The sequence below is a fragment of the Melitaea cinxia genome, chromosome 6 (assembly GCF_905220565.1).
Source record: "Melitaea cinxia chromosome 6, ilMelCinx1.1, whole genome shotgun sequence".
NCBI classification, from domain to species: Eukaryota; Metazoa; Arthropoda; class Insecta; order Lepidoptera; family Nymphalidae; genus Melitaea; species Melitaea cinxia.
In genome coordinates, this window is record NC_059399.1 from 1,125,914 (window position 1) to 1,152,278 (window position 26,365).

Genomic DNA, 26,365 nt, shown 5'->3' on the forward strand with positions numbered 1-26,365 from the left:
CTATCTTAACGACAATTTAATTAATATGTCAATAAATGATTTATAAATTTTGTATATTTTCCAAACCTCTAATGAAACTTAATTGAAATAATTAATAAGATTAAGGAAATATGATTTAATATTTTATCATTATCTCTGAGTATTCGTAGCATTTGTTATTAACGAGGAGATGATCCTAATATAATTTTATCTTTGGAATTCATATTTCATAACTTTGAAGCTAAATTACCGTTCTAATAAAACTTTTACATTTTATAATATTTAGCTAACGGATAAGGCATGCCTATGTAATGAATGAAACTTCTTTCCAATTTAAATTATTCTTAGACCATATAAATTCACTGTTAGATCCATGAAACGTAATTAACTTTTACTCACCTACAATATTTTCTTTTATTTAACTTTGTATAACTTCGCCTGAAATTAGTGTTTTATGTAAATTTTGATTATTTAATATTCTGTTTAATTAAATTTGACTACACATTTCCCCAGAGATTCCTAATTCTTAAGATTTCTTATTAATAAACTGACCCTCTCCGCTGTTACATCTTCGTTAAGCCTCTATAATAGTCTTTTAAAATTGTCATAATCCAAATAACACTAAAACTAATGTCTAACTAAAGTTCTATTTATCGTTTGTTGTAGCCATTTATTTAGATTTTTTTTTTTCATTTTAAGGTTTTAAACAAGCGTATATACTGCTGACACCTACCGTACTCACTAAAGATACTTTAGAGCGGCTTTTGTAACCTTTCGAGGTAGGGTTTAGGTACATCCTCACTAAGAAGATCCAGGTTTTGGACTATATACTCGTATCTCCTGATGTACCCTATCCCCTAAAATTATTTTAAATGGATATACATCTTTATAGACTATCTTAACTACATAAACAATTATAGTTAACAAATATCGTATATAAGAACAATAATATATATTGGTCCATACGTTCAAATATATATAATATATATACCTGAAATACCCATAACTCATATTAGCTGTTGTTATTGTTACAATTTTATCTTACATTTATTTTAAGATTCAAAATTATTTAGTTATACAAATTTAGAAAAAACTCACCGATCCGTTTCTAGTTCTCGAGAGCACCGGTACCATCACCGTCTCGACCGCTGCCACAGCTAACAGTGGTGCGAATATTGCCAGTGAGACGAGCCACAGCGCGACCAGTAAACTGCACGCGCCACGTCTTGATGGCATCCACGGCTGGCGAAGAGATTGTGTGATGGCCAAGAACCTGTCCACTGACATCGCTGTGATCGTGAACACACTCGATGCTACAGCGACACCTGAAATAAATATCAACAATTTGTGTCAGTTTCAATTAATATTTGTCCTAGTATAAGGTTTTTGATTTAAGATGAGTTTTCAGTCTCTTTTAGGTTTTTTGACGTTATTTTCAAATATCTCAAATAAGTTATCTCATTATATTGTCTTCCAAAAAAAGAAAACTTTTTAGAGAAAACCTTTAAAGAATTAAATACAACTCTTGAATAACTTTCTTTATAAGCGTTTCACATAAAACCGTCTCACACACACACACACACAAACACACACACACACACACACACACACACACAAACACACACACACACACACACACATAAATTTTCATTTCCCGATGTAACGATCTCTTCCTAAAGAAAATGCCGTGTGTACTGTAAATGTAAATAAAGGATTTGGAAACTTAATCTGATCAAAATATTTACCCTTGTAGAAAGAAATCATTAGAAAAGTTTAATAAGGAAAATTGGCTTTTATTCTCATGGCTACTCCGTTGGAAAAGTTCAATTATAATACAGGCCAATTATGTAAGATATCTGATATATACAAAACATTTATTTTAATGTAATTAGCTTTAAACTAAGTCTCTGTACACTGTCTGTTTTCCAAATAAATCAAAATAAAGTAATTAAAATAAAATAAAATAAATCACGTACAAAATTTGCAGACGTTTCTTTTTATACGAGAGGTTTTTTTTTATGTCACTAGGTCGGCAAACAAGCGTACGGTTCACCTGATGGTAAGCGATTACCGTAGCTTATTGACACCTGCAACACCAGAAGCGTTGCAAGCGCGTTGCCGGCCCAATCCCCAATCCCCCCAGGAGCTCTGGTCACCTTACTCACCAACAGGAACACAATACTGCTTGAAAACAATATTATTTAGCTGTGGTCTATGTAAAAAGTGTCTTATTGAAGTAAAACTTCTTCAGGCGCATGAGAGTAATTTTTTTTACGGATGAAACGTCACGAATATGTGCGAAGTTTTGATGTGCAACGTTTTTTACGTTACAACGTGTATCGTTTTTTAATTATGATACCGCCTTCTTCGTCACCCGCCTCGTGTTCCGCTTGACCTTAGTTTTCAATTAGATTTTAATTAATTATTTATTTTTTAATTTTCCAAAGAAGTTTCACTTCTGGCTGTGTACTTTGTACGCAAGCACTTTTTTTTATTTATACTTTATTGTACACCACAAATATATTACAAACAAAGCATAAAGATAGTTACAGACAATGAAGTACAATGGGCGGATTTTTTTCTAATTAGCCATTTCTTCCAGACTCAGACGTTACATTATCACGTCAAAAAATAACTGTTTTAATACAAAATCACTAATATTTTGTATGAAATACAATGTAAAGAGATCCACACATCTTTATAATTTATGTAATCGTGCACCGAATAACCAACTTCAGCTATTTATTTATTTTTAAAACAAACTTTACATTTATTCTCAGACGATTACAAAATCGTTTGTGAGATTTTATTACACATGCGAATATCATAACCCAGAAAGGAGACGTTTACTTGGCGCACTCGAAAACTTGGACTTATAATTCTGTTATTCCTTTTTGTGTTAACTATCACTATTCTCCTTGTGTGTACTATTTATATCAAAGACTTTTTCTAAAGTCCTTATGTAATAAAATAATAATTTAAAAAAAACCGCCTGCGTGAAGAACAACTAATAGAAAATCAACTGAAAAAGCTGGAACAAGATAAAAATTCAATATGCACATAAAGTCAGCGAAATAAATAGAAACAATATCAAACATTTTGTGCTGTACATTTAAAATATGCACAAAGAGAGAATAATTTGACTTATCCTTCAATTTCATGCCTCCGACTGCATATTATCTACGACGTTGCATAAAGTTTCGAAGGACTACCGTATTAATATATTTTAAATGTACAGCACAAAATGTTTGATATTGTTTCTATTTATTTCGCTGACTTTGTGTGCATATTGAATTTTTATCTTGTTCCAGCTTTTTCAGTCGATTTTCTATTAGTTGTTCTTCACGCAGGCGGGTTTTTTTTTTTAAATTATTATTTTATTTATGTCTTTTTAGTCAGACAAATTGCGTATTCGGTTCAATTCATTAAAACAGTTTACATCATGTGGTTGATTAAGTAATTTTTTAGGGTCAAGAGAACTGATAGCAAGCCCGGAGAAAGATCTCACTCTGCTCAAAGCAACGTAAGCCTGACCTTTAGCAAATAGGTGACTGCTTAAGTCAACAACTATTAGTTTTAATATAATGAAATTATTATTAAAATTATTTGTTTGTATTTGATATTATGTATTTGTTATTGATTTTATTAATGTAATTGTAAATTGGTGTGACATTTATTAATTTTTATTTGTAATTTTAATTGTATGTTTTTTTTTTAACTATTGTATTTTATTAGAAAGGCTACACCCCGAAGTTGATCGTCGCCTAGGAGGCGAATTTGGCATGGCATAGGCGTGGGAAAGAGCAAAGTCCACATTTTTAAACTTTAATATTGTATTTGTTTATTAGTATTACGGTAATAATAATCATGATATACCTTTTTAAAATCCTTGTATTGTGTCCTTCAATTTGATACCCATATTTTAGTATTCGAGAATTTTTTTTTTTTTTCATTATCTACAATGGCTTCGCGCAGCCGCCATGTTTGATTTTTTTTAATGTCACCTATCTAAGAACACTTGGGCAGCTAAGACGAACCTAACGATACCTCAATTATGTAAATCCGTTCAGTGGTTCTGGAAATATGAGGTAGTAGAGAATATTACATACAAACATACATATATACATACAAGATACGCGCGAAAAACATAACCCTTCCTTGGCAGTCGGGTAATAAAGATGTATGTCTACATGTTGCACATAAAAATTTCAGGCGAATATTACAACTTCACGTGTTCCACAGTTCTCAAGACAGTATGTACATAGCCTGTCGAGTCATTATTCGTCTTAAAAGTAGATCTTTGCTTATCGATATAGCATTTACAATTTTATTAATTACTCCAAACAAACTTTAAATTGACTCGAAATCAGATTGTTTTTAATTAGAATTGAAAATTCGCCTTTTATCAATCGAGTACCCTGTTGATGCAATTAGACTAATTGGATTCGGGTCCTTAAACTTTTTTTTCTATTATTTTCCTAAATTGTTCCAAATTTATTCAGCATTAATAAAAAATGAGAGCCAGGATTTCGGATATTCCTTACTTATTTAATATTTTTAAAATTATTTGTAAAAACCAAAATATTAAATAACCATTAATTATTTTTAAAAACCAATTATTCAGTAGATTAAATATAGAAGGCGAAAGAAAATATAAATACAAAACTTCTAATGAATATGACGAAACTGACACATTCCAAGCAGTACGCGCGTCGTCGCACACGTAGTAAAAACTACCCACCGAAAACTATAAAAGAAAGTGTGCCAAGTAAGAACACTAATACCTAATCTGTGAGTAAGAAGACTTATTTCTTTTTCTTAATTTGACAGTTGCCCGGTGCGCATAAATGTACATTATAGTATTGACTTGTTTTTTTTAACCGACTTCCAAATAAGGTTTAAGGTTTTCAATTATATTGTATTTTTTAAGTACCTCAGAAGTTGTGACTGAGTGGATCGATTATGATGATTTTTTTAATCGAAAGGAGGTTTGTGTCATGTAGTCCCATTTAAATTTAATTGAGATATGAGAAGTAATTTTAGAGTTAAACCTAATAATCCGTATTTACTTGACTATTTTTTGGTCGACCAACCAACAATTCTATATATATATATATATATATATATATATATATATATATATATATATATATATATATATATATATATATATATATATATATATAGTAATGGTACATATTCAACCTAGTAGTAAGTAGACCTAGTTTCGTTCACCAAATCATTTATTTGTTTTATCATTGTCTATTTATCTCAGCCATCGTTTAAGCGAGATGACGTGAATGTTATCAACGAAAATTTCAAACGTGCCATCTTAATATAATCTTCGCGTGATACAGAGCGTAATTCTACCTCCGTAGCTTTTGATTACATATGGTAATATTGCGTACCTCCATAACTTTTGATTCCCGCGCTATGAAACTTCGTAAGGTTTTAGGCAATGAAAGCCTTAATTAATATGATAAAGTTAGACAGGAAATTGTTACAGTAACGTTTTGTTGTACGACCAACAATGATAAGTGATGCGTGTATCTATACTAAGACTAGCTGTGCCCGCGGCTTCGCTCCCTTTGAAATTAGTGTGTCACAAAGTTTTCCTGGCAAACTTTCAGTGAAACTCTCATCAAAATCGGCTTAGCCGTTCCCTAAACCTTCTTCTTGCCAATGGTGGAGCCCTCTATCCAATGGTGAAACCGCATGAAAATCCGTTCAGCAGATTTTGAGCGAGTCGATCACATACACTTTTGGGGACTTTGTTTGACTGAGTAACTTTTTAAAAGGCACTATTTTTATAATTTAATAGTTATTTTTATAAAACCTCTCTATACATCACATTTTTAAATTTATTTTCAGGCTGTATATGTTTCATACAAACAATCAACCATAATTACAGCCCCTTAGCAGTGGAATATCATAAAATCCGTTCTTAGCGAACGTCTGCTAACTATAATCTACCTCCCTGCCAAATTTTGTCTTTGTCCAGCCTGGATGGATAGACCATCCAGCGGTTTTTGAGTTCTTGTGATGAGTGAGTTAGTGACCTTTCTGTTTTATATATAGATTACGATGCATTATTTGGTCACCTTTCTACCATCTATAGAGCATACATTTTAAATTTCAAGTATCTTACTTCAAAACCGTAGGACTTTCATATAAACTTCCAACCCCCGTTTTATCCCCTTAAAAATGAGTTTCTTAAAATCGATTCTTGGCGGATGTCTACGCCCTATAAGGAACCTACCTGCCAAATTTCAAGTTTGTAGCTGTTATAGTTTCGGAGATTTCGTGATGAGGGAGTCAACCTACCATCCCCCGTTTTAACCCCAAAAGGAGTTGATTTCTAAAGATACATTACGAGTATTTGGACACCTTTTCACCATCTATAGAGCATACATTTTAAATTTCAAGTCTCTTACTTCAAAAACATAGGACTTTCGTACAAACTTCCAACCCCCGTTTTACCCCCTTAAGGGTCGAATTTCGTAACATTCGTTCTTAGCGGATGTTTACGCCCTATAAGGAGCCATTCTGCCAAATTTCAAGTTTGTAACTGTTATAGTTTCGGAGATTTCGTGACCAGTGAGCCAACCTACTATCCCCCGTTTTAACCCCAAAAAGGGGTTGATTTCTAAAGATACATTATTTGGACACCTTTTCACCATCTATAGAGCTTACATTTGAAATTTCAAGTCTCTTACTTCAAAAACATAGGACTTTCATACAAACTTCCAACCCCCGTTTTACCCCCTTAGGGGTCGTTTTTCATAAAATCCGTTCTTAGAGGATGCCTACGTCTTATAAGGAGCCTACCTGCCAAATTTCAAGTTTTTAGGTGTTATAGTTTTGGAGATTTTATGATGAGTGACCTTTCGCGTTTATATATGTAAGCTGCTGTTTATGTATATAAGCTGTGCCCGCGGCTTCACCCGCGTTGAAATCAGTTTGTCACAAAGTTTTCCCGGCAAACTTCCAGTGAAACGCTCATCAAAATCGGCTTAGCCGTTCCGTAAACCTTCCTCTTGAAGCCCTTCATTGGTGAAACCGCAGGGAATCGATCACATACGCTTTTGGGAACTTTGTTTTATAATACTACACTAACTGTTGCCCGCGACTACGTCCGCGTGATTATGAAGATATGCATTACTATTAAGATGCTTAACGCACATTATTTTTATTATTTCATTCACTTGAAATGCTTATCACTCTGAGTAACTTTTTCAAAGGCACAATTTAGTATAATTTAATAGTTATTTTTATAAAACCACTATACATCACATTTTTAGTTTTATTTTCAAGCTGCAGTATAAATAACAACCTATCAGGCGAAGTTATAGCTGCTGCATGTATTTCATACAAACTATCAACCTCAACCAAACCCCCTTAGCGGTGGAATATCGCAAAATTCGTTCTTAGCGGACGTCTACTAACTATAGGTAATCTACCTCCCTGCCAAATTTTACCTTTGTCCATACTGGATAGAAACCACCCAGCGGTTTTTGAGTTCTCGTGATGAGTGAGTCAGTATATATATATATATTACGATGCATTATTTGGACACCTCCTCCACTATCTATAGAGCATACATTTTAAATTTCAAGTCTCTTACTTCAAAAACATAGGACTTTCATACAAACTTTCAACCCCCATTTTACCCCTTAGGGGTCAAGTTTCGTAAAATACGCCTTATAAGGAACCTACCTGCCAAATTTCAAGTTTGTAGCTGTTATAGTTTCGGAGATTTCGTGATGAGTGAGTCAACCTAGTGCTGTGTGGCTACGGCACTAAAGAATTTAGCCACCCCCTCTCTTCCCGTGGGTGTCGTAAGAGGCGACTAAGGGATAACAAGATTCCACAACCATCTTGGAACTTAAGAAGCCGACCGATGGCGGGATAACCATCCAACTGCTGGCTTTGAAATACACAGGCCGAAGACGGGCAGCAGCGTCTTTGGTGCGACAAAGCCAGTACTGCGGTCACCAACCCGCCTGCCCAGCGTGGTGACTATGGGCAAAACACATGAGTTCACGTTATTTTTGACGTAAACTTGTGGAGGCCTATGTCCAGCAGTGGACTGTATAGGCTGTAATGATGAGTCAACCTAACCCCGCTTTAAGCCCCAAAAGGGAATTGATTTCTAAAGATACATTATTTGAACACCTTCTCATCGTTTATAGAGCATAAATTTTAAATATCAAGCATCTTACTTCAAAAACATAGAACTTTCATACAAACTTCCAACCCCCGTTTTACCCCCTTAGGGGTCGAGTTTCGTAAAATCCCTTCTTAGCGGATGTCTATGCTCTATAAGAAACCTACCTGCCAAATTTCAAGTTTATAGGTGTTATAGTTTCGGAGATTTCGTGATGAGTGAGTCAACCTACCATCCCCCGATTCGACCCCAAAAGGGAGTTGATTTTTAAAGATATATCATTCGGACACCTTCTCATCATCTATAGAGCATACATTTTAAATTTCAAGTCTCTTACTTCAAAAACATGGGACTTTCATACAAACTTCCAACCCCCGTTTTACCCCCTTAGGGGTCGAGTTTTGTCAAATCCATTCTTAGCAATAGATTACGCTCTATAAGGAGCCTACCTGCTAAATTTCAAGTTTGTAAGCATTATAGTTTCGGAGATTTCGTGATTAGTGAGTCAACGTAATATCCCCCGTTTTAACCCCAAAAGGGAGTTGATTTCTAAAGATACATTATTTGAACACCTTGTTATCATCTATAGAGCATACATTTTAAATTTCAAGTCTCTTACGTCAAAAACATGGGACTCTCATACAAACTTCCAACCCCCATTTTACCCCCTTAGGGATTGATTTTCGTAAAATCCGTTCTTAGCGGATGTCTACTTCCTATAAGGAGCCTATCTGCCAAATTTCAAGTTTGTAGGTGTTATAGTTTCGGAGATTTCGTGATGAATGACCTTTCGCGTTTATATATATATATAATTATAGATTAACTTGAAAAGTTTGTTTGTTTGTTTAAACGCTCTAGTTTCAAGTTAGTTTAGTTAAAATCTACACCTCGGACCTTCGATTTATGGGGTTTTGAGGCGTGGGGGGAGAGAGGGGAGCGGGCTAATCTCGGTACCATTCTCGCCCTACGCAACCGCATAGTTATTGAGATATCCATTGTTAAAGTTTTGAGATTAGAAGAAGAATTTAAAGCTCAACTGAGGTAGAGCACAGCAGGAATTTCCAGCTCAAAATATAGAGCAGCCCGACTGGGGTAGTACCTCGACTTTACAGAAGACCACAGCTAAATAATACTGTTTTCAAGCAGTATTGTGTTCCTGTTGGCGAGTAAGGTGACCAGAGCTCCTGGGGGATTGGGGATTGGGTCGGCAACGCGCTTGCGATGCTTCTGGTGTTGCAGGCGTCTATAAGCTACGGTAATTGCTTACCATCAGGTGAGCCGTACGCTTGTTTGTCGACCTAGTGACATAAAAAAAAAGCTATTAAAGTACCTTCGAGCTCCACGTCTGAATCTTGCTCCATACCGCAACTTTCACGCGTTATTTTTGAACAGGAGTACGTAAAAACGATCTCGACGGCAAGATCAACAAAAGATACGAACTGACGTTTAACGACTGACAAATAGACGCTTGCAAACAAAATGGCGTCACTTAGTGTTTCGTTCAAAAACGATTTAAGCACAATTGCATTATTTTTGTCTAAATATCTGTACGTAAATTAACAACACGGTAACAATTATTAAAATCATCCATGGTTAAAATTTTGAGGTTAGAATAACGCTTAGCTCCAGCGCTGCGCGCTGCCCTCCGCGCCTCCGGCTTTTTATATACACTCTAGGGGTAGGGCAGACTAAGACCACATGGATAGTGGGGTGCTCAGATTCGATATAGTAGGTATTTTTTGGAATTCTATATCTATAGTCTAGCACAGAATCTTGCTAATTTTATTAGAATATTTGTGCTTACATTGTTTTGGTGGGGTTGGTACCAAGGGGTAGCCCACGCCATCCTTCCCCGTCACCCCACAAAACCCCAAAAATCGACGGTCCAAGACGAGATTTTAGCCGTTAGTTACTTATTATAATTGAAAAATTATTTTTGTGTTGAAAAGCCCATGTAACGTAGAAGGCTATAGGTTCTCTTTCCCCTCAAATTAACGTGTGTGAAACCTCAATACACTACTAGTGTAGTAATAAAATAGGCAATATTAAATTTATATAGTTTTCACTTAGTAGGAGTCATATCATAATGTCAGATAATAGTTATAATAGAAAACAACTTCAAATACAATGCGGATAAGTGTTGAGGATAGCTCTAAAACTAATTTTAGATCTTACTCAAATTAAAATAATGAAAAGTACCATCTTTTGAATATAAGAAGAAATATCAAAATTGGTACATACAGTAAACAGTTATGAGGTAACCAACAGAAGAAAAAAACGAGTATACTTTAAACCACACGACTGAAGAAAAACTTACGAAACGTAACTCTCTCTCTTTCTATCTTCACAAACTCATATCTTAACTTCCGTTCGCCTCGCCCGATCACACTTTTTAACGCTCTCGTCAAACATTTACCACCTTACTCCCTACGTAAAGATATTTTACTTCGATACATTTGAATTAAGCACCTCTTTTTTAATGTCTAAATTCAAAAGGATTAAAAATTGTGTTCCAACGACTGTTCGAAATTTAAAAAAAAACGTTATTATTCTTTACTATGAAAACTTAAAAATTATCACAATAGCCTCCAAAGTTGGAAGATAAAGAAAAAGTTATTTTACTAAGTACCTATTTTAATACGATAACTTAGTCATTATTCTTCATAATACCTAACTTCATCCTTAACATAATGAAAGCTACAACTGTACTTTTATCAACTTCTGTAATACAAGTTTGGGAGCGTGAGGAAAAGGGAGGATCCTCCGACCAGACGGGTGTCGTGTCTGGCGGGCTACTGCCCCTAACGGTTGTTGTCGGGATCTTGTATATATACTTAATCACTTTGAAAACTCTGATAGCGCGATGTAGCATACGTCAGTTTTCTCTAATTACGTAGTTTGTAGTCGTTCGTATTTCGCGCGATAGATGTCGCCACATCACTCCCCTCCGAGACCGGAGGTCGATAGTAGGTTAAGTCGTCCATTCATCTTGTGATGCTTGCCGGGCCAGTGGAATGTTCCAGTGAGTCGGAACCAGATGCCGCATAGTTCACGGTGAGTCGGAACTGTCTGCGGTGATGCTGCATATGCTCCAGTGAGTCGGAGTGGTGCAGTGCTGCGTAGTGGCTGGCTGCTGCGTCGACCAGGAGAGAAGTGCGTCTCTGCTTGCTGACCGGCCGAAGTGCAGTATGCTGTGCCAAAGTCGCTTAGAAGGCTGTGGGTGATGACCAGGAATGCGCGTTCGCTGCATGCTGGTGGTCAGGATACCCGTAGTAGCCGTAGATGCTGGCTGGCTGAAGTTGTAGATGGTGGATGCTACTCGCTGCTCGAAAGCTTGAGGAAGTGATGATGAGGATAAAGGTTGCGCTGATGTTCATGCTCGGGGTCAAGTGATGCTGACGTCATGATGAGGTAGCTTGCGAAGGCTGCGCTGATGTTCATGCTCGGGGTCACCAGTTTGGGGGCGTGAGGAAAAGGGAGGATCCTCCGACCAGACGGGTGTTCTGTCTGGTGGGCTAACGCCCCGACGGTTGTTGTCGGGATCTTGTATATATACTTAATCACTTTGAAAACTCTGATAGCGCGATGTAGCATACGTCAGTTTTCTCTAATTACGTAGTTTGTAGTCGTTCGTATTTCGCGCGATAGATGTCGCCATACAAGCATAAAATACCTTAAAAATTCGCGCTAATACACTTCTTACATGTAATGATTATCAGGTTACTTAATACGCTATAAGCGATACATTTCCGTAAATTACCTACATTTACGTAATACGATACGATACATTTACGTAATTACCTTCCGTAAATTACGTATTATTAATTATAATTTTGTGTTATTTAAAATTTCTAACTTACGTATATTGTGTAATAAATTGACTCTGTTGTAACTCATTATCACGAAAATATATCGCAAAAGCGTATAACAGTCAATATCGTGTATTACATTTTGGTACTTTACCGGTATGTAAATGACAGGGATGTAAAGAATGCGCAAAAACGTAATTTAAAAATATAAAACAGTAACAACACAATGAAATAAATTGCCTGTTTAAATTTCAAAATGTAGCGAAACTCATAAGTATACAATACTTTATTAACAAGTAATGTGTTTTAAAAAAGTAATTATTTTCATAATCAATTCTCAATTTTAGCAATATTTCTATTGATAGTGCTTGTCTGTAAGATAGTTGATGAATAATGATAAGACCGAATTTGCACTTTTTTAAGTTATAATTTTGTTAATTTGCTTCTGTAATTTCTAATCTATATATACCTATATGCCATTGGTCTTGGACTAACATCACACAAGACCATTAACCCGGCCCCGGGGGAGGTAGAGTCACCTTCTCTATCACCTACCGGGGTAATTCCTGACCGGCGCGTCCAAGCCGCGGGGGTGGGCACCCCTCACTCCAGTAGGCCGGAGTGGGACGGTGGCCAAGTTCGGGCAGGGACCCAGTCCCGCGGGGTATATCGCGGAGCCCGTACCCAGGGTTACGGGTAAAGACCTCAACGGCTGAGAAGGCGGAGATGAAAGGCATCAGTACGGTGGATCAGGCGGAAGAGGCAAACGGATCTGGGGTACCGTAGGCGACATTAAGGTCCAACCTGAATAAGTCGGCAGCCCCTGCAACCAAACCGGCTCCTCACGTAATGACTCGTCATTCCTGGGGAAACAGTCGGAGAGGTCGAGAGGAGATCATGGATGATGGGCATGTCCGTGCTCTCACAACTGCGTCCCAGGCATGCAGCGCCTGTGGAGAGGTCACTCCACCCGTGCTTGAAAAGGTGCGGATCACAACACGGGGAGCCGCAGTCACCGGTGATAAGCCTTGCGCAAATAGGCGTGTGCGCGGGCGCCAGGGGTGGCTCCCGACGGTAGGATAATCCATCGTGACTAACTGTCCAGTTACCGCCTGCCTCAGCTGGGCAGCCCCCGGCCAATAAGGTACTGGTCCGCCTCTCATCTTGCGCTCCTATAGGTGTATGGAGCAGCAGGCGTGTTACAGCGTCTGTATAACAGGATGGGTATTGATGCACCTAACAATAAAAGAAGGGATAATAATAATAATAATAATAATAACAAAAACAATCACCTAAATCCTAAAAATAATCCCAGCAACGTCACAAGATTTGCTACATGGAACGTGAGAACCATGCTACCCGGATCCGAAGATTTGACGACATCAACCGTGACCACTGCCGGTTCACCAGAGCTCAGAAAGACCACCATCATAGATAGAGAACTTCTCCGGCTTCGTGTTGACGTAGCTGCTCTACAAGAAACTCGTCTCCTAGACGAGGGCAGTATACGTGAAGATAACTACACCTTTTTCTGGAAAGGAAAAAATGACGGAGATAGGCGAGAACACGGGGTTGGCATCGCCGTTCGTAACTGCTTTCTCAAGTGTACTGAAGTGCCTTCATGTGTGTCCGAGCGCATAATGTCCATAAGACTATTAACAGCTTTGGGTCCGATCACTCTTATCTCAGCATATGCTCCGACTCTTAAGGCTCCTGCCGCTACCAAGGACAAATTCTACGAAGACCTACGCAAATGTCTGGAGGGTGTTCGGGCATCTGATAAACTCCTTTTGCTTGGCGACTTTAACGCAAGAATAGGAAACAAGTACGGCGACTGGACCGAATGCGTCGGGCGCTATGGAATCGGCAACATTAACGAGAACGGGCAACGCTTGCTGGAGCTTTGTGCATCGCTGTCTCTTTGCGTGACTAATACCTACTTCAAGTGCAAACCTATTCACAAAGTGTCGTGGAGACACCCCCGTTCAGGCCATTGGCATCAGATTGACTTTATTATTACAAGGAGGAGGGATCTGCGTGACATCCTTAACTCTCGTACTTATCACAGTGCCGACTGCAGCACTGACCACTCTCTAGTGATGGCAAAGACTCGTCTTACTCCTAAGAAAATTCACTCAACTAAGAAAGCTCCCCGTAAAGTTGCACTGAACACCGCAGCTATGCGTGACAAAAATCTATGTAAAGAACTAGAGAATCTGATGAAGGAGAAACTTTCCAGTGAAATCTTAGACGGAACAGCTTGTGCCGAAGACATGTGGCAGGTCACAAAGAGAGTAATCGCAGAAACCGCTGAAAAAGTGTTTGGCAGGAAAGCGAAGACTGCTGATGACTGGTTTGCCGAGTACGAACACATTCTGCTCCCATTAATAGAGCAAAAACGGACAGCTCATATAAATCTCATAAACAACCATAGAGATCCTGTCAAACTATCAATATACAAAGCAGCGAAAGCAAAAGTACAACGCACCAGTCGTAGCTGCGCGAATGAGTACTGGGTCAAACTATGTCAATCAATACAAAACTGCCGGGATGTGGGCGACTTTAAGGGTATGTACCGAGGAATAAGAACTGCAACCGGTCCTACTAAAAGGAAACGTTCCGCAATCAAAGACCTTGCTGGAAATCCGATCGCAGATAAGAAAGAAGAACTTGAAAGGTGGGTACAACACTATTCAAACCTGTACTCACAAGAGGTTGCTTTACATCCTGAGGCACTGACCACTCTTACTCCTCGACCTCCGGTGACTGAACTCGATGACCCTCCAACGGGCGAAGAATTCCTTCTCGCTATCCGAAACCTGAAATTAGGCAAGAGCACAGGTCCTGACAACTTACCAGCTGAATTAGTGCGACTTAGCTGTGTTTCATCTCCCCTGTACGCTCTATTACAGCGCTGCTGGGATGAGGAAACCATACCTCAAGACATGAAGGATTCAGAGATAGTTACCTTGTATAAGGGCAAAGGAGACAGAGGTGACTGTAACAATTACAGGGGTATATCTCTACTGAGTATTGCGGGAAAGGCATTTGCTAAGGTTGTTTTGAGAAGGCTGGACATATTGGCCGCTCGGATCTACCCAGAGACACAATGTGGGTTCAGATCTGGCCGATCTACTACAGACATGATTTTTACCCTTCGTCAACTGCAGCAGAAATGTCGAGAACATCAAGTACCGCTATACATGGCCTTTGTCGATTTAAATAAGGCATTTGACACCGTGAGTAGGGATGGGCTGTACGAAGTATTAAGCAAAATCGGGTGCCCTCCAAAGCTTTTAAACATCATACGGGCCTTCCACGACAACATGAGAGGCTCTGTCATATTTGATGGAGAAAGATCAACGCCTTTCAACGTTAGGCGCGGAGTCAGGCAAGGCTGCGTACTAGCCCCTACCCTCTTTGGGATTTTTCTATCAGCGCTCCTCTTGACTGCGTTTGAGGGTTGCGGCGTCGGAGTACATCTGCACACAAGAAAGGACGGAAGACTGTACAACATTAATCTACTGAAGTCCAAAAATAAGCGTCTGGATCTAATTGCCAGAGAACTCCTGTATGCGGATGATGCTGCACTAGTCGCGAACTCTGAAGGCGAATTACAAGAATTGGTGACGAGATTTGGTAACGCCTGTCATCTGTTTTCTATGAGCGTAAATACCAGGAAAACCGTCATCATGGTGCAGGGCGTAAGTCAGCCTCCTGAAATCACACTTGACGGCACCATCCTTGATGTAGTGGAACACTTCTGCTATCTTGGCTCCACCACCACCTCCTCACTCTCAAGCGACAGGGAGATAGATACCCGGATTGGCAGAGCATTGACCGCTTTTGGCAAGCTATTTGACCGCGTTTGGAGAAATAACAGGCTTACCACTCATACTAAAGTCCTTGTATACCAGACCTGCGTTCTTAGTATACTGTTGTACGCTTCGGAAACATGGACTACTTACACAAGACAAGAACGCAAACTTAATGCCTTGCATATGCGCTGTCTGAGGACTATTCTTGGAGTCACTTGGAGAGACAAAATGAGCAACGAGGTAGTTCTCTCAAAAACAGGCTGCTGTAGCATCACCGCAATGCTGAAACAGCGTAGATTGCGTTGGCTTGGCCACGTACATAGAATGGCCCCCGAGAGACTTCCACGTCAAGTAATGCTGGGTCAGATAGCGGACGCGAAGAGACCCGCAGGGCGCCCAGTGCTACGGTTTAAAGACTCCTGCAGGCGGGATATGATCAGCTTTGGGATCCCGACCGAATGCTGGGAAAATCGCGCCGAAATGAGATCCAAATGGTGCCATGACATCACAATCGGAGTTGCCAAGCACGACGAAGACTGGCTCGAGAATATCAAGCAGAAAAAACTGCGCTATGCCTCATCTCCTCCTCCAACGGATTCGCGATTTAAGTGCAATCGATGTGGCAAGAAGTGCCGGGCGGCAATAGGGCTCTATAGCCATCAACGACGATGTGGGATCCTACCAACACACTAGCGCTGCAACAATCATCTGCAACAGATGCTGTGGCCAATATATATATACCTATATATATATGTGTACATCAACTCCCTCTCAATTTCCGTTCACCTCGCACGATCACACTTTTCGTAACGCTCTCGTCACGCATTCACCAGCTTACTCCCAAAGTCAAACGTGCGTAAAGAACTTTTACTTAGAAAAAATGTTATGCAACTATTTCAATGTATTGTATTCTTTTCTATAATGTTTATAGCTAAAGAGTTTGAACGCGCTAACCAAAGGAAATACTGGTTCGAATAGAAGCATTCTTTTTGTGTTGGATAATTCATTTACCAAGGAAGGCTAAGGGCTATATAAAATTTTAGTAGGTACGTATTTTCCTCCAACCAACGCATTTCAAGCTGCGGGTACAACAACACCAAAAACAATCATTGCTTTAGGTGCTGTTGTGTTAGAGTTTTTGTCTGTCTGTCGTGCGTTGGTGCACGCTAATCTAAGAAATAGCTTATACAATTTAGACGTGGTTTTCATTAGTATATTGTGGTAGGCATTTAAAATTTAGTGTTTGTTCCATGTCAATCAGTTAATAAATAAATAAGTTATGCCAATTTAAAGAATCACGTTGAACATGTAAATACCCAAAAGACGGGGCTTATAATTCAAAATAAACCAAAAGATATGTGACTTATCCAAAAAATGCTGTGTAAAGTACTATTCCATGCGAATGAAGTTGCGGGCCCAGATTGTTTACAATTATTTTGTTATTGTGTTATTTAAAAACATAATTTTAAAAAAGTTGACGATATCGTTTTTCAAAATTTAGTTTTGGACTTTTAAAAGTTAAGATTACTTTATTTTGCAATAATATAATTAATTTATTGCAGAGTAGCGGTACCCTGCGCGCGTTGTTAAGCTTTTTTTGGTCGTACCAACTGAAAAACCTTTGTGGGCTCATGCACAACACTTTCCTTAAGATCATAACATGATTAAATGCATAGTTAACGATTCTATAAAGTTCATACAGACAAACATTAATTTTTATATTATATAGATAATTTATGCTAAACTTGTTATCAGACCTCCTGTCTCAGTAGAATTCATTGTATATGTACTATCTATTTTAATTCAAACTATTATAGCTTCAACAATAAGTGAATTCGTTAAAATAAGCACTATTGTTAAAGATCGGTGAACTTTGCTTTGTTTATTTAGATTTTAGTTTTAAATTTATCCATTTAAGTTATTTTATATATATATATATATATATGTATAACTAGGTCGGAAAATAAGCGTACGGCTCACCTGATGTTAAGTAATTACCGTAGCTTATAGATCCCAACCTGCAACACCAGAAACATTGCAAGCGCGTTGTCGACCCTATCCCCCCCTATTTCCCCCAGGAGCTCTGGTCACCGTACTCACCACCAGGAACACAACACTGCTTGAAGACAGTATTATTTAGCTGTGATCTTTACCATAAATTGAATGTGTCAAATTAGATAATTCTTTTTTTATGTTCGTCATTGTCAAGACAAAGCTAGTATAAAAGAAAATTAAGAAAAAATTAATAAATTTAGGAGAAAAAAAAAACATGTTGTTGTGTGTATGTGTTGTGTTTACATGTGTTACTTCTATGAATTACATAAGTTGTTTTTGGCAAACGAGATGTTATTGTTATTATTATTGTTATTATTGTATTGACTTATTCTTAATTTCACTGATAGTCAGAAAGAATTGGGATTGTCAATATTTACGCGAATAATATTTATCAATGCGGGAAATGTTTACTTTAAGAAATAGAAGACAAAAGTAATTAAGGTGTCTCTTAAATTAAAGGAAGCCATCTCAAAATAATTCTTAGAGCAAAAACGACATGCACATGTTTCTATTCTTAAAACTGGGTATTTTTCTTTGTGGATCTTCTCTCACCGTACTTTGGAACACGTAAAGTTTTCGGTCCCGGTCGATATAATTGACAATTGATTGCCATTGTTACTCGTAGTAGAAAATCTACCATGACTTCGTGAAGCAGTGTGATGTATAAAGCATCCATCCTTATTCTATACATTGAGACATAACAGGTAAGTAAGTATAAAGCGAGCTAATGCGACTCAAAACAAAACCTACTCATTTGTTCCAAGCGTTGTTTGAAACTCAAAACCTACTCATTTGTTCCAAACGTTTGACGTGGTCTGGCCGTTTGAATTTATGCCCTTGTTTCCAGACCTATTGGGGGCTTATGAGATTCTGGTGTTTATTTTATGTATTCTAAATTTAATTTATTAAGAAAACACAAACCTTGAAGAAAGTTGACAGTCTTGCACATGACCTCTCCAAAGTACCAGAGCAGCGTGACTGACTTCGCTATTTGAACTGGCATGCAGAATAGTGTTACCAGCAGATCCGCTACTGACAAGTTAACCAGGAAAATGTTTGTGACACTGTAACAAAAAAAATATTAAGAATTAGTATATTTTAGCCTTAAATACTGTTTATGTATGTACAAGTAGTATGTTATAAACAAGAGGGGGTAGGAAGGTAGGATAGAATGAAAGGACTTGGTAGTTGAAAACTGTGTTGATTTAGGGACGGTTGGAATGTACGTTGTAAGTAACGTAATGTGAAAAATAGGCGGTGTGTGTCTTTATATTATGTGACATAAAAGGGATCCCCCTAAAAACAGTAAGGCTGAGTAACGCAATCTGCCCTAAGAGTGACATTTTACCGTGTAATGTATCTTGTCAAAAAGAGTTAAAAAAATTAACTGACTTCAGAATAGGAGGAGGTTCTCAATTCGACTGTTTTTTTTTTTCGTGTATGTTACCCCAAAACTTTTCACTTCGAATTTATATTACTTTTTTTTTTAAATCGATCGTTTTTAATCTGATTTCAATTTCATTAATATCTGACCAGTATTTTTTGAGTTATCAATAATAATACGTATTTTTACTTGACTATTTTTTCGTCAATCTAAGTTGTAGTATATCGCATAACTTTCCACTTTGTGGATTGATTTCGATAAATTATAAATAATATAATTGTGTTTGCTAGCAAACGAAGAAAACCGACTCCAATTACATCGACAAGTAATACAACGTAAGCAGACGAAACTAATTAACAAACGCACTACTCGCCACTACGATTTTCGAAGTTTAACCTCAATTTCTTTGGGATACCATCATCAGATCCTAGTGTCCTTATAATGGTACCACTCCTAGGATATCTCCTTTCCAACAAAAAAGAATCATCAAAATAGGTTCAAAAACTACGAAGTTGTCCGCGAACATACATAAAAAAATATATACGGTCGAATTGAGAAACATCCTCCTTTTTTGAGTTGGTTAAAAAGTGCTTATGGTGGAGAATGGTTAGAACGTTAACTTACTACTACAGAGATTAAATAACGTAGCGGGATTAAGAAATTATTAAATGTACAAATAACTACATATTTATGTCAAGACGGAAGATCAAAATGGTCCAAAGCTTGTTATAAAATTTATATTGATTTTAGTTTGACTGTTTTAAAAATCTAATACAAGTCTGGTCAACATATAACTTCGTAGCGCAGAACAAGAAAAGTGTCTTCAATATTGTTAGCTTATTCTTAAACTTATATTACGTGTTTCAAAGTTTCACCACATTTTTCTTTTCTGTTAAACTTCTTTTATTTGAAATTTTTATCATGAACGGTTACAGCATACAGCTACTTGTCTAAAAAAGACGCTTCAGCCTGTAATATCCCACAGCTGGGCCTCTTTCCCCATGTAGGAGAAGAATCAGAGCTTTGTCCACCACGCTGCTCCAATGCGGGTCGGCGGATATATTTGCTACTATGAGTAACGGCTTAACGTGCTCTGTCAGGCACGGTGGGGAGACCCATAAAGACTGCACAAACACCCAGACCACGGCTAACATCTGCATGGCCAGGACAAATGTTTGTCATGTGCGGGGATCGAATCCGCATTCGCCAGCGCAACAGCCACAAACCAGTGCTGTGACCGTTGCGCCAACGCGTCTAAATTAGAAAATAAAGTATATTTATTACACATAAGCGACTAAAGTCAGATGTCTAGTATCAAATTTACGATTATTACTCAAAACAAGATAGAACTTTGTTCGTACTATTCGTTCGGTGAGAAGGTCGTTTTATCAAGCTTTTGGACAATTGCTTTCCAGATGTAGCTAAAGTAATGTTGTTACTTAAATAAAAACGACCAAGTTCATATGTTTCAATCACGTGCAATTTATTGGGTAGTTGTACTTAATGTTTTAGAAAGAATACAGCGTATTCGAAGTTTTTATATATATCTTTATCTTCTACTAGCGACCCGCCTTGGCTTCGCACGGGTGCAATGCTGATACTAAATATACTACAGACTGTCTTTATTTATAGTGTGAAGCTAGCTTATAGCATGGTTACTAACATAATAACAACAACATTCAAATATGCGTCGTTAGATTACACGTTGTTACAGAATGCGTTGAAGAAATAAAGATTCACTGCTCGTTTCCCGTAGGTGATAGCGTGATAATAAGTAGCCTATATCTTGACCCGACTTCTTAATAATATTCGTGCTAAATTTGAAGTAAATCCATGCAGTAATTTTTGAGTTTATCCCGAACATACATACAGACAAACAGACAAAAATTCTAAAAACTATATTTTTGGCTTCGGTATCGATTGTAGATCACACCCCAAGTATTCTTTAAAAAAAAATATTCAATGTACAGTTTTGACTTTCCTACCATTCTATTATATGTATAGATAATAAATAAAGTTTTGTAAATAAATAAATAATGATTGTTACGAATATTTTATTTCAGTTTTCTTTTCTATTAAATTACATGTCTAGAGCACATAAATCGTGTGTATATAGCGAGTATTTTATTATACACTCGAATATAAAGCAATATATGTATAGATTTTATATGTATTATTTTATTGAGATTGAAAATTTGAAGAAGCGTGACTGAGTAAGTACTTCAATCTTGTTCAGCTTCACAGCTAAATAACACTTATTTTATGTAGCCACCTTGTGTCCCTTTGAGGTATAAGGTAACTAGACTTTCGGGATTGTGTACGGGGTTAAGGTCGGCAACGCGCTTGCAATGCTTCTGGTGTTGCAAGAGTCCATACGCTACGGTAACCACTTATCATCATAAAAAGATATTTTCATAACAATCTATACTAATATTATAAAGGTGAAGTTTGTTTGTTTATTTGAACACGCTAATCTCAGCCACTACTGGTCCGATTTGAAACATTCAGTGTATCATCATCATATATCATCATAACGCTAAGACCGATAGGAGCGAAATGCCAATGAAGAATGTTTCAAAATAATAATAATAATAATATTCTTTATTGCATACCATTAAGGGCGTACCCTATCTGAATGACCTCGCGCGTTTCAACTCGCTTGACCGCCCCCTTCCCGCTCTTCACCTGACAACTTTTACGTATTTAAGCGCGTGAGGTAAAATAAGACATCTAGCGGATTTGTTGCGTATTATTACAACGCGCAGTCATCAATCGATTTTATAGGCCGAGAGTTGATAACGCAAACAGATTAAAATACCTAAATATATTTTATTTATAATTCACTTCTAAATATATGTGAATACTAACTTTGCAAATTATTTAAATACGCTACAGAGTTAATTTGCAATTAGGGATGGACTAAAAAGAAATACCTGGATATCTATTTGTTGGTAAGTAATTTAATTAGTATAGATGTGCTGATTATAGCTTTGGCCGACTAGCCAAATAGTCGATTGTAAAGAGACCACTAGTCAGCGGGCCGAATAAATAAAAAAAAATCCTACTCTTTTTAACCGACTTCAAAAAAGGAGGAGGACCGTATATATTTTTTATGTATGTTCGGGGATAACTTCGTCGTTTATCGACCGATTTTGATAATTCTTTTTTTTGTTGGAAAGGAGATATCTTAGGTGTGGTACCATGATAAGTAAACTAGGATCTGATGATGGGATCCCAGAGAAATCGAGGAAAACTCGAAAATCCGCATAACTTTTTAATGTACCGATTTTGACAATTTTTGATTTAGTCGAAAACCGATGTTTATCATGTGGTCACATTTAAATTTCATCGAGATCTGATTACAACTTTTGGAGTAATCTTTGATAATGCGTATTTACTTGACTAATTTTTTGTCTACCTGCGTTTTATTACTTGTCGATATAACTGAAGTCGGTTTTTTTTCGTTTGCCTGCAAACACAATTATTATATTGAGTACACATGATTAAACATACACTCATTGATTTAAAATTGTGATTTTTATTTTTAAATATGAATCGGTTACATTTTTGCTTTTATTTGAGTATATTTCTTAAATAATGTGTTCGGATCAATCAGTTTTTGAAGTATGCAGTCAATATAGAATTTTGTCAACTTTTGTTTTATTTCCTTCTGCCAAAAATTATCGTCTTTATTAATAATTTCGATTCTAAGCGATTCATTTTCACTGCCCCATACCGCATATACATATACATTTTTTGCTTTGTGTTACATGTAATTGACCTTGAATTTGGTAATACCAATTTTTGTTAATGTGGTATTGACCATTCTTATTTATTTTCCAGACGGTTATTTTTTTCTTCCTAATAGCTTCGTCTATGCCGATTCTATGCGCTGTAATGGGACATTTCACCTCAATGAGATGACGATGTTTGCCAATAACCTTGTGATTGTGGTCGTATGTATTTTCAGTGAAACTAGGCAAATTTATAGCTGACAACACTTCTTCAAGTTGTGACCGGCCACATCCTATTGCGATGGTACCAGCTACTGCACATGCATTCAAATTTAAATAATTGTCTTCACAGATATCATTTTCGATTGTAAGAGTTACGTTATACATTTTACACTGAAAAGTAAATAATGATATCAGACTATTTTGATTTTCTCCTGTTAGTATTATATCATTCGATGAATACGCTAGATGGCCATGTTTACAAAAGTTGAGTAATTTTTGAATTGAGATATGGCCACAATCTTCCTTCCGACGTATTTATCGGATATAATTTCTTCCGGTTCCGTAGTAACAGTATACTGAAATTAAAAAAATAACTGAATCGAGAACAAAAAGTTGAACACATATTTTATTTGTTTACCAGAAAGAAAATGTGAAAGGTAAAATAATACAGTGATAACTAAAATGGAAATACCTCTTTTTCTTCACTTTCTAATCCCTGACAATAGGTTGAATTAAACCCATTAGTTGACTCTGCAAACTTATTCTTATGTGCCATAGGCGTAGTTAAATCTAGACCTTGTGGCACTTTTTTGAAGGTAGTCCTAGAAAAAAATATACATTTACTAAGATAATAACATATTTTACATTTTGTACACATTGAATTAAGATAACACAATCGCACCGATCAATCTCCTTCGTGTATTCTCCATTCTACGTGACATTGGCGAAATCATCTGTGCTCATTTGGCACATTGAAAGCCATTAATCAAGAAGAAGAAGAAGAAGAAGAAGAAGAAGATAACACAAAGACACATATCTACACACACATCCACGCAAACAAATACTAGTACACTTATTGCTGCATTTTTTTTTGGTACTATATAGGTATGTTTGACACACTAAAACATACATTCATAAATAATATACATATACAAATACTTTATTCGTCGATTATAAGTAGGTCTGTCATTTCATTAGATAGTATGAATAAAGACAAAAAGAATACACAATATAACATACATACATACATACATAATTAATTACATACACACATACATATAACACACAAAACTTATACTATTACGTAATCGATGCCTACGATTAAAATGTCACTTCCTGGCTAGGTACTCATTTTTCATTTAAACTAATCCTAAGTAAAAAAAGGAAATTAAAAGAAATAAATAAAAACCGACTGCATAAAAACTGAAAAGAAAGATAAACAAGTCCAGTACTCAATCTAGATTCCTATACTAAGTACTGGACTTGATTTTAAATCACTCACAGCGATTTAAGCAGTCGGGTTCACATACCGATTTACTTTTTTTATAACCGCACCAAGTCCGCAAAGCCCAGTCAGGAAGTGTCTAATAATGCGGTGTGACTCTTAGCATATTTTACTTACTGTGTGACATCGCAAGTTCGAAGTTGACAATTTTCTGAAGTTAAATCTTGGTTTTCTATATTTCCATCGAGTTGTTGTAGTACCTGTCTTTTTCTTTGAGCTCTGTAAATAAAATAATAAGATGATTATTTATATTGTAAATTTTAGTAAATTTAATTGATATTATATTAATTTTATTAATACGTTCTATTGTATTGTAATAAACTTACAATACAATATAAAATTACGATAAAAAATCAGTACGTAATTAAGTACTTACACTGCGATTTTTATTTCCGTGAGCCTTTGTTGCTGATATCATTTCACTTTTGATACTTTCGGCATATTCAATTTACACAAGTAAACAAATAGGTAGTTATTTCGTCCTTTCGCTCGCTTATAAAACTAAATAAACAGTATTTGCACAAGCAAATAAGTAAATGCGTCCTTTCGTTCACTTGTAAAACTAAAGTGTCTACAGTGTCCTATCACACAAATGCCAAAATTGTAGGGTCAATAAAAATAAAATAATAAACAATAAATGCGCGCGCGTCGCATCAAACGACACAAGCTCCTCATACAACGGCCGAGAGGCGAATGCTCCTCGTCGCCCGCGCAGACACCCGCTTGCCCGGTTTACTTACGAAATTCAATATTACAGATTTCTCAAAAATTATCTATTTAATTGAAAAATTGGCAGACAGTATTGAAGAGTAATGCATTATTCACTACTGGTTAAAGTTTCATGTCTATGCGTTGCATAATTAGCGAGTTTATACGGATTTTAGACCGAGAAAAGCGTTCACGAAAAATTCATTTTCTCGTGATAAGGTAAATTTTTCAATATATCAGTAGACACAATTACAGATCAATTATCAAGCTAAAATATTGTCTTTAGAACTTTATTGTTTATTCAACGTTCAAGCATACTATAAGGAATGTAAAAACAGTAAATTCGGCCGGGTAGCCCCTTAAAAGATACAAACAAAAGTAGTATAATTAGAGGAAGATGTACAAAGGCAATCTTATCGTTAAAAGAGCGATTTCTTCCAGACAATCTTTGGGTATAGGACAGCGCATAGAGGAGCGGTTAGGAAGTGTACAAATAATTGTTATAGAAATTAGAATACATCACAATAGATTATAAAATTATACATACATATATACAAAATCGGGTTTTTTTCCTTTTGAGAGCTTCCACTACGTGCACTGCACGTAAGTTTTACAAAAATTATGTATGATAGAATAGTTCCTATTCCACGCGGACGAAGTAAAGCTAGTCTATGATAAGATTAGATACACATTGTATTCTCTTAAATATAATTTATTTTAGGTTTTAATTATTAATTATTCATTTAGATTTCTTTTCCGTTTCTATGTAACTCGGACTAATTTAGGCACGACCCTCGTTAATTAATGTATTCAAACGTTAGTCTGCTAGAAAATTATTCAGAGAATTTTGTAGCTTTTAAATAAATAGGAACATACTGAAATTTATATGTGTTTTGAAATATTATTAATAACATTTAGGAGTGTGTTACTCGGCCGGTTGGCTGATATAGGTATGTTATATGAACGTGACGATATATCAGAGTGCCTAGTGCGAGTTTTATTCACAGAGACATGACAGAAACACGTTTATACGTGAAGATTATTTTGTATGGAAATTTAAACCGTTCAGCCTAGGCGATAAAGAATAGTATACGATACAATCGATACAGAGTCATCTAGCGGCAAGCGCGAGAACTAGGTTGAAATTCCGAATTTCCCATACAAAATGAAGTTAAAGTTTACGCCCGTTATTGCGAGACGGATT

General features: G+C 36.7%; 1 protein-coding gene and 1 long non-coding RNA gene across 3 annotated transcripts in view; both read right to left on the reverse strand.

Annotated features, from left to right (window-relative positions):
* The window catches only part of LOC123654469 (neuropeptide FF receptor 2-like), a gene marked incomplete at its 5' end in the record, with an annotated part of 54,085 nt that extends 34,592 nt beyond the window's left edge, over positions 1–19,493 (reverse strand). Inside the window, 3 exons of the mRNA XM_045590368.1 lie at positions 1,078–1,304; positions 18,750–18,892; positions 19,453–19,493. Coding sequence (XP_045446324.1) covers positions 1,078–1,304; positions 18,750–18,892; positions 19,453–19,493 — 411 coding nt within the window. The remainder of the gene's footprint in view (positions 1–1,077; positions 1,305–18,749; positions 18,893–19,452) is intronic.
* Positions 19,494–22,627: 3,134 nt separating this feature from the next.
* Positions 22,628–25,520, reverse strand: LOC123654161. 2 transcript variants are annotated; one of them, XR_006743200.1, is made up of 4 exons: positions 24,830–25,520; positions 24,571–24,672; positions 23,641–23,770; positions 22,628–23,524 (listed from the first exon to the last, which is right to left on the reverse strand). It is a non-coding gene; the product is annotated as an uncharacterized LOC123654161 (long non-coding RNA). The 2 variants fall into 2 exon arrangements; XR_006743199.1 differs by having other exon boundaries at positions 23,513–23,770.
* Positions 25,521–26,365: the final 845 nt, after the last annotated feature.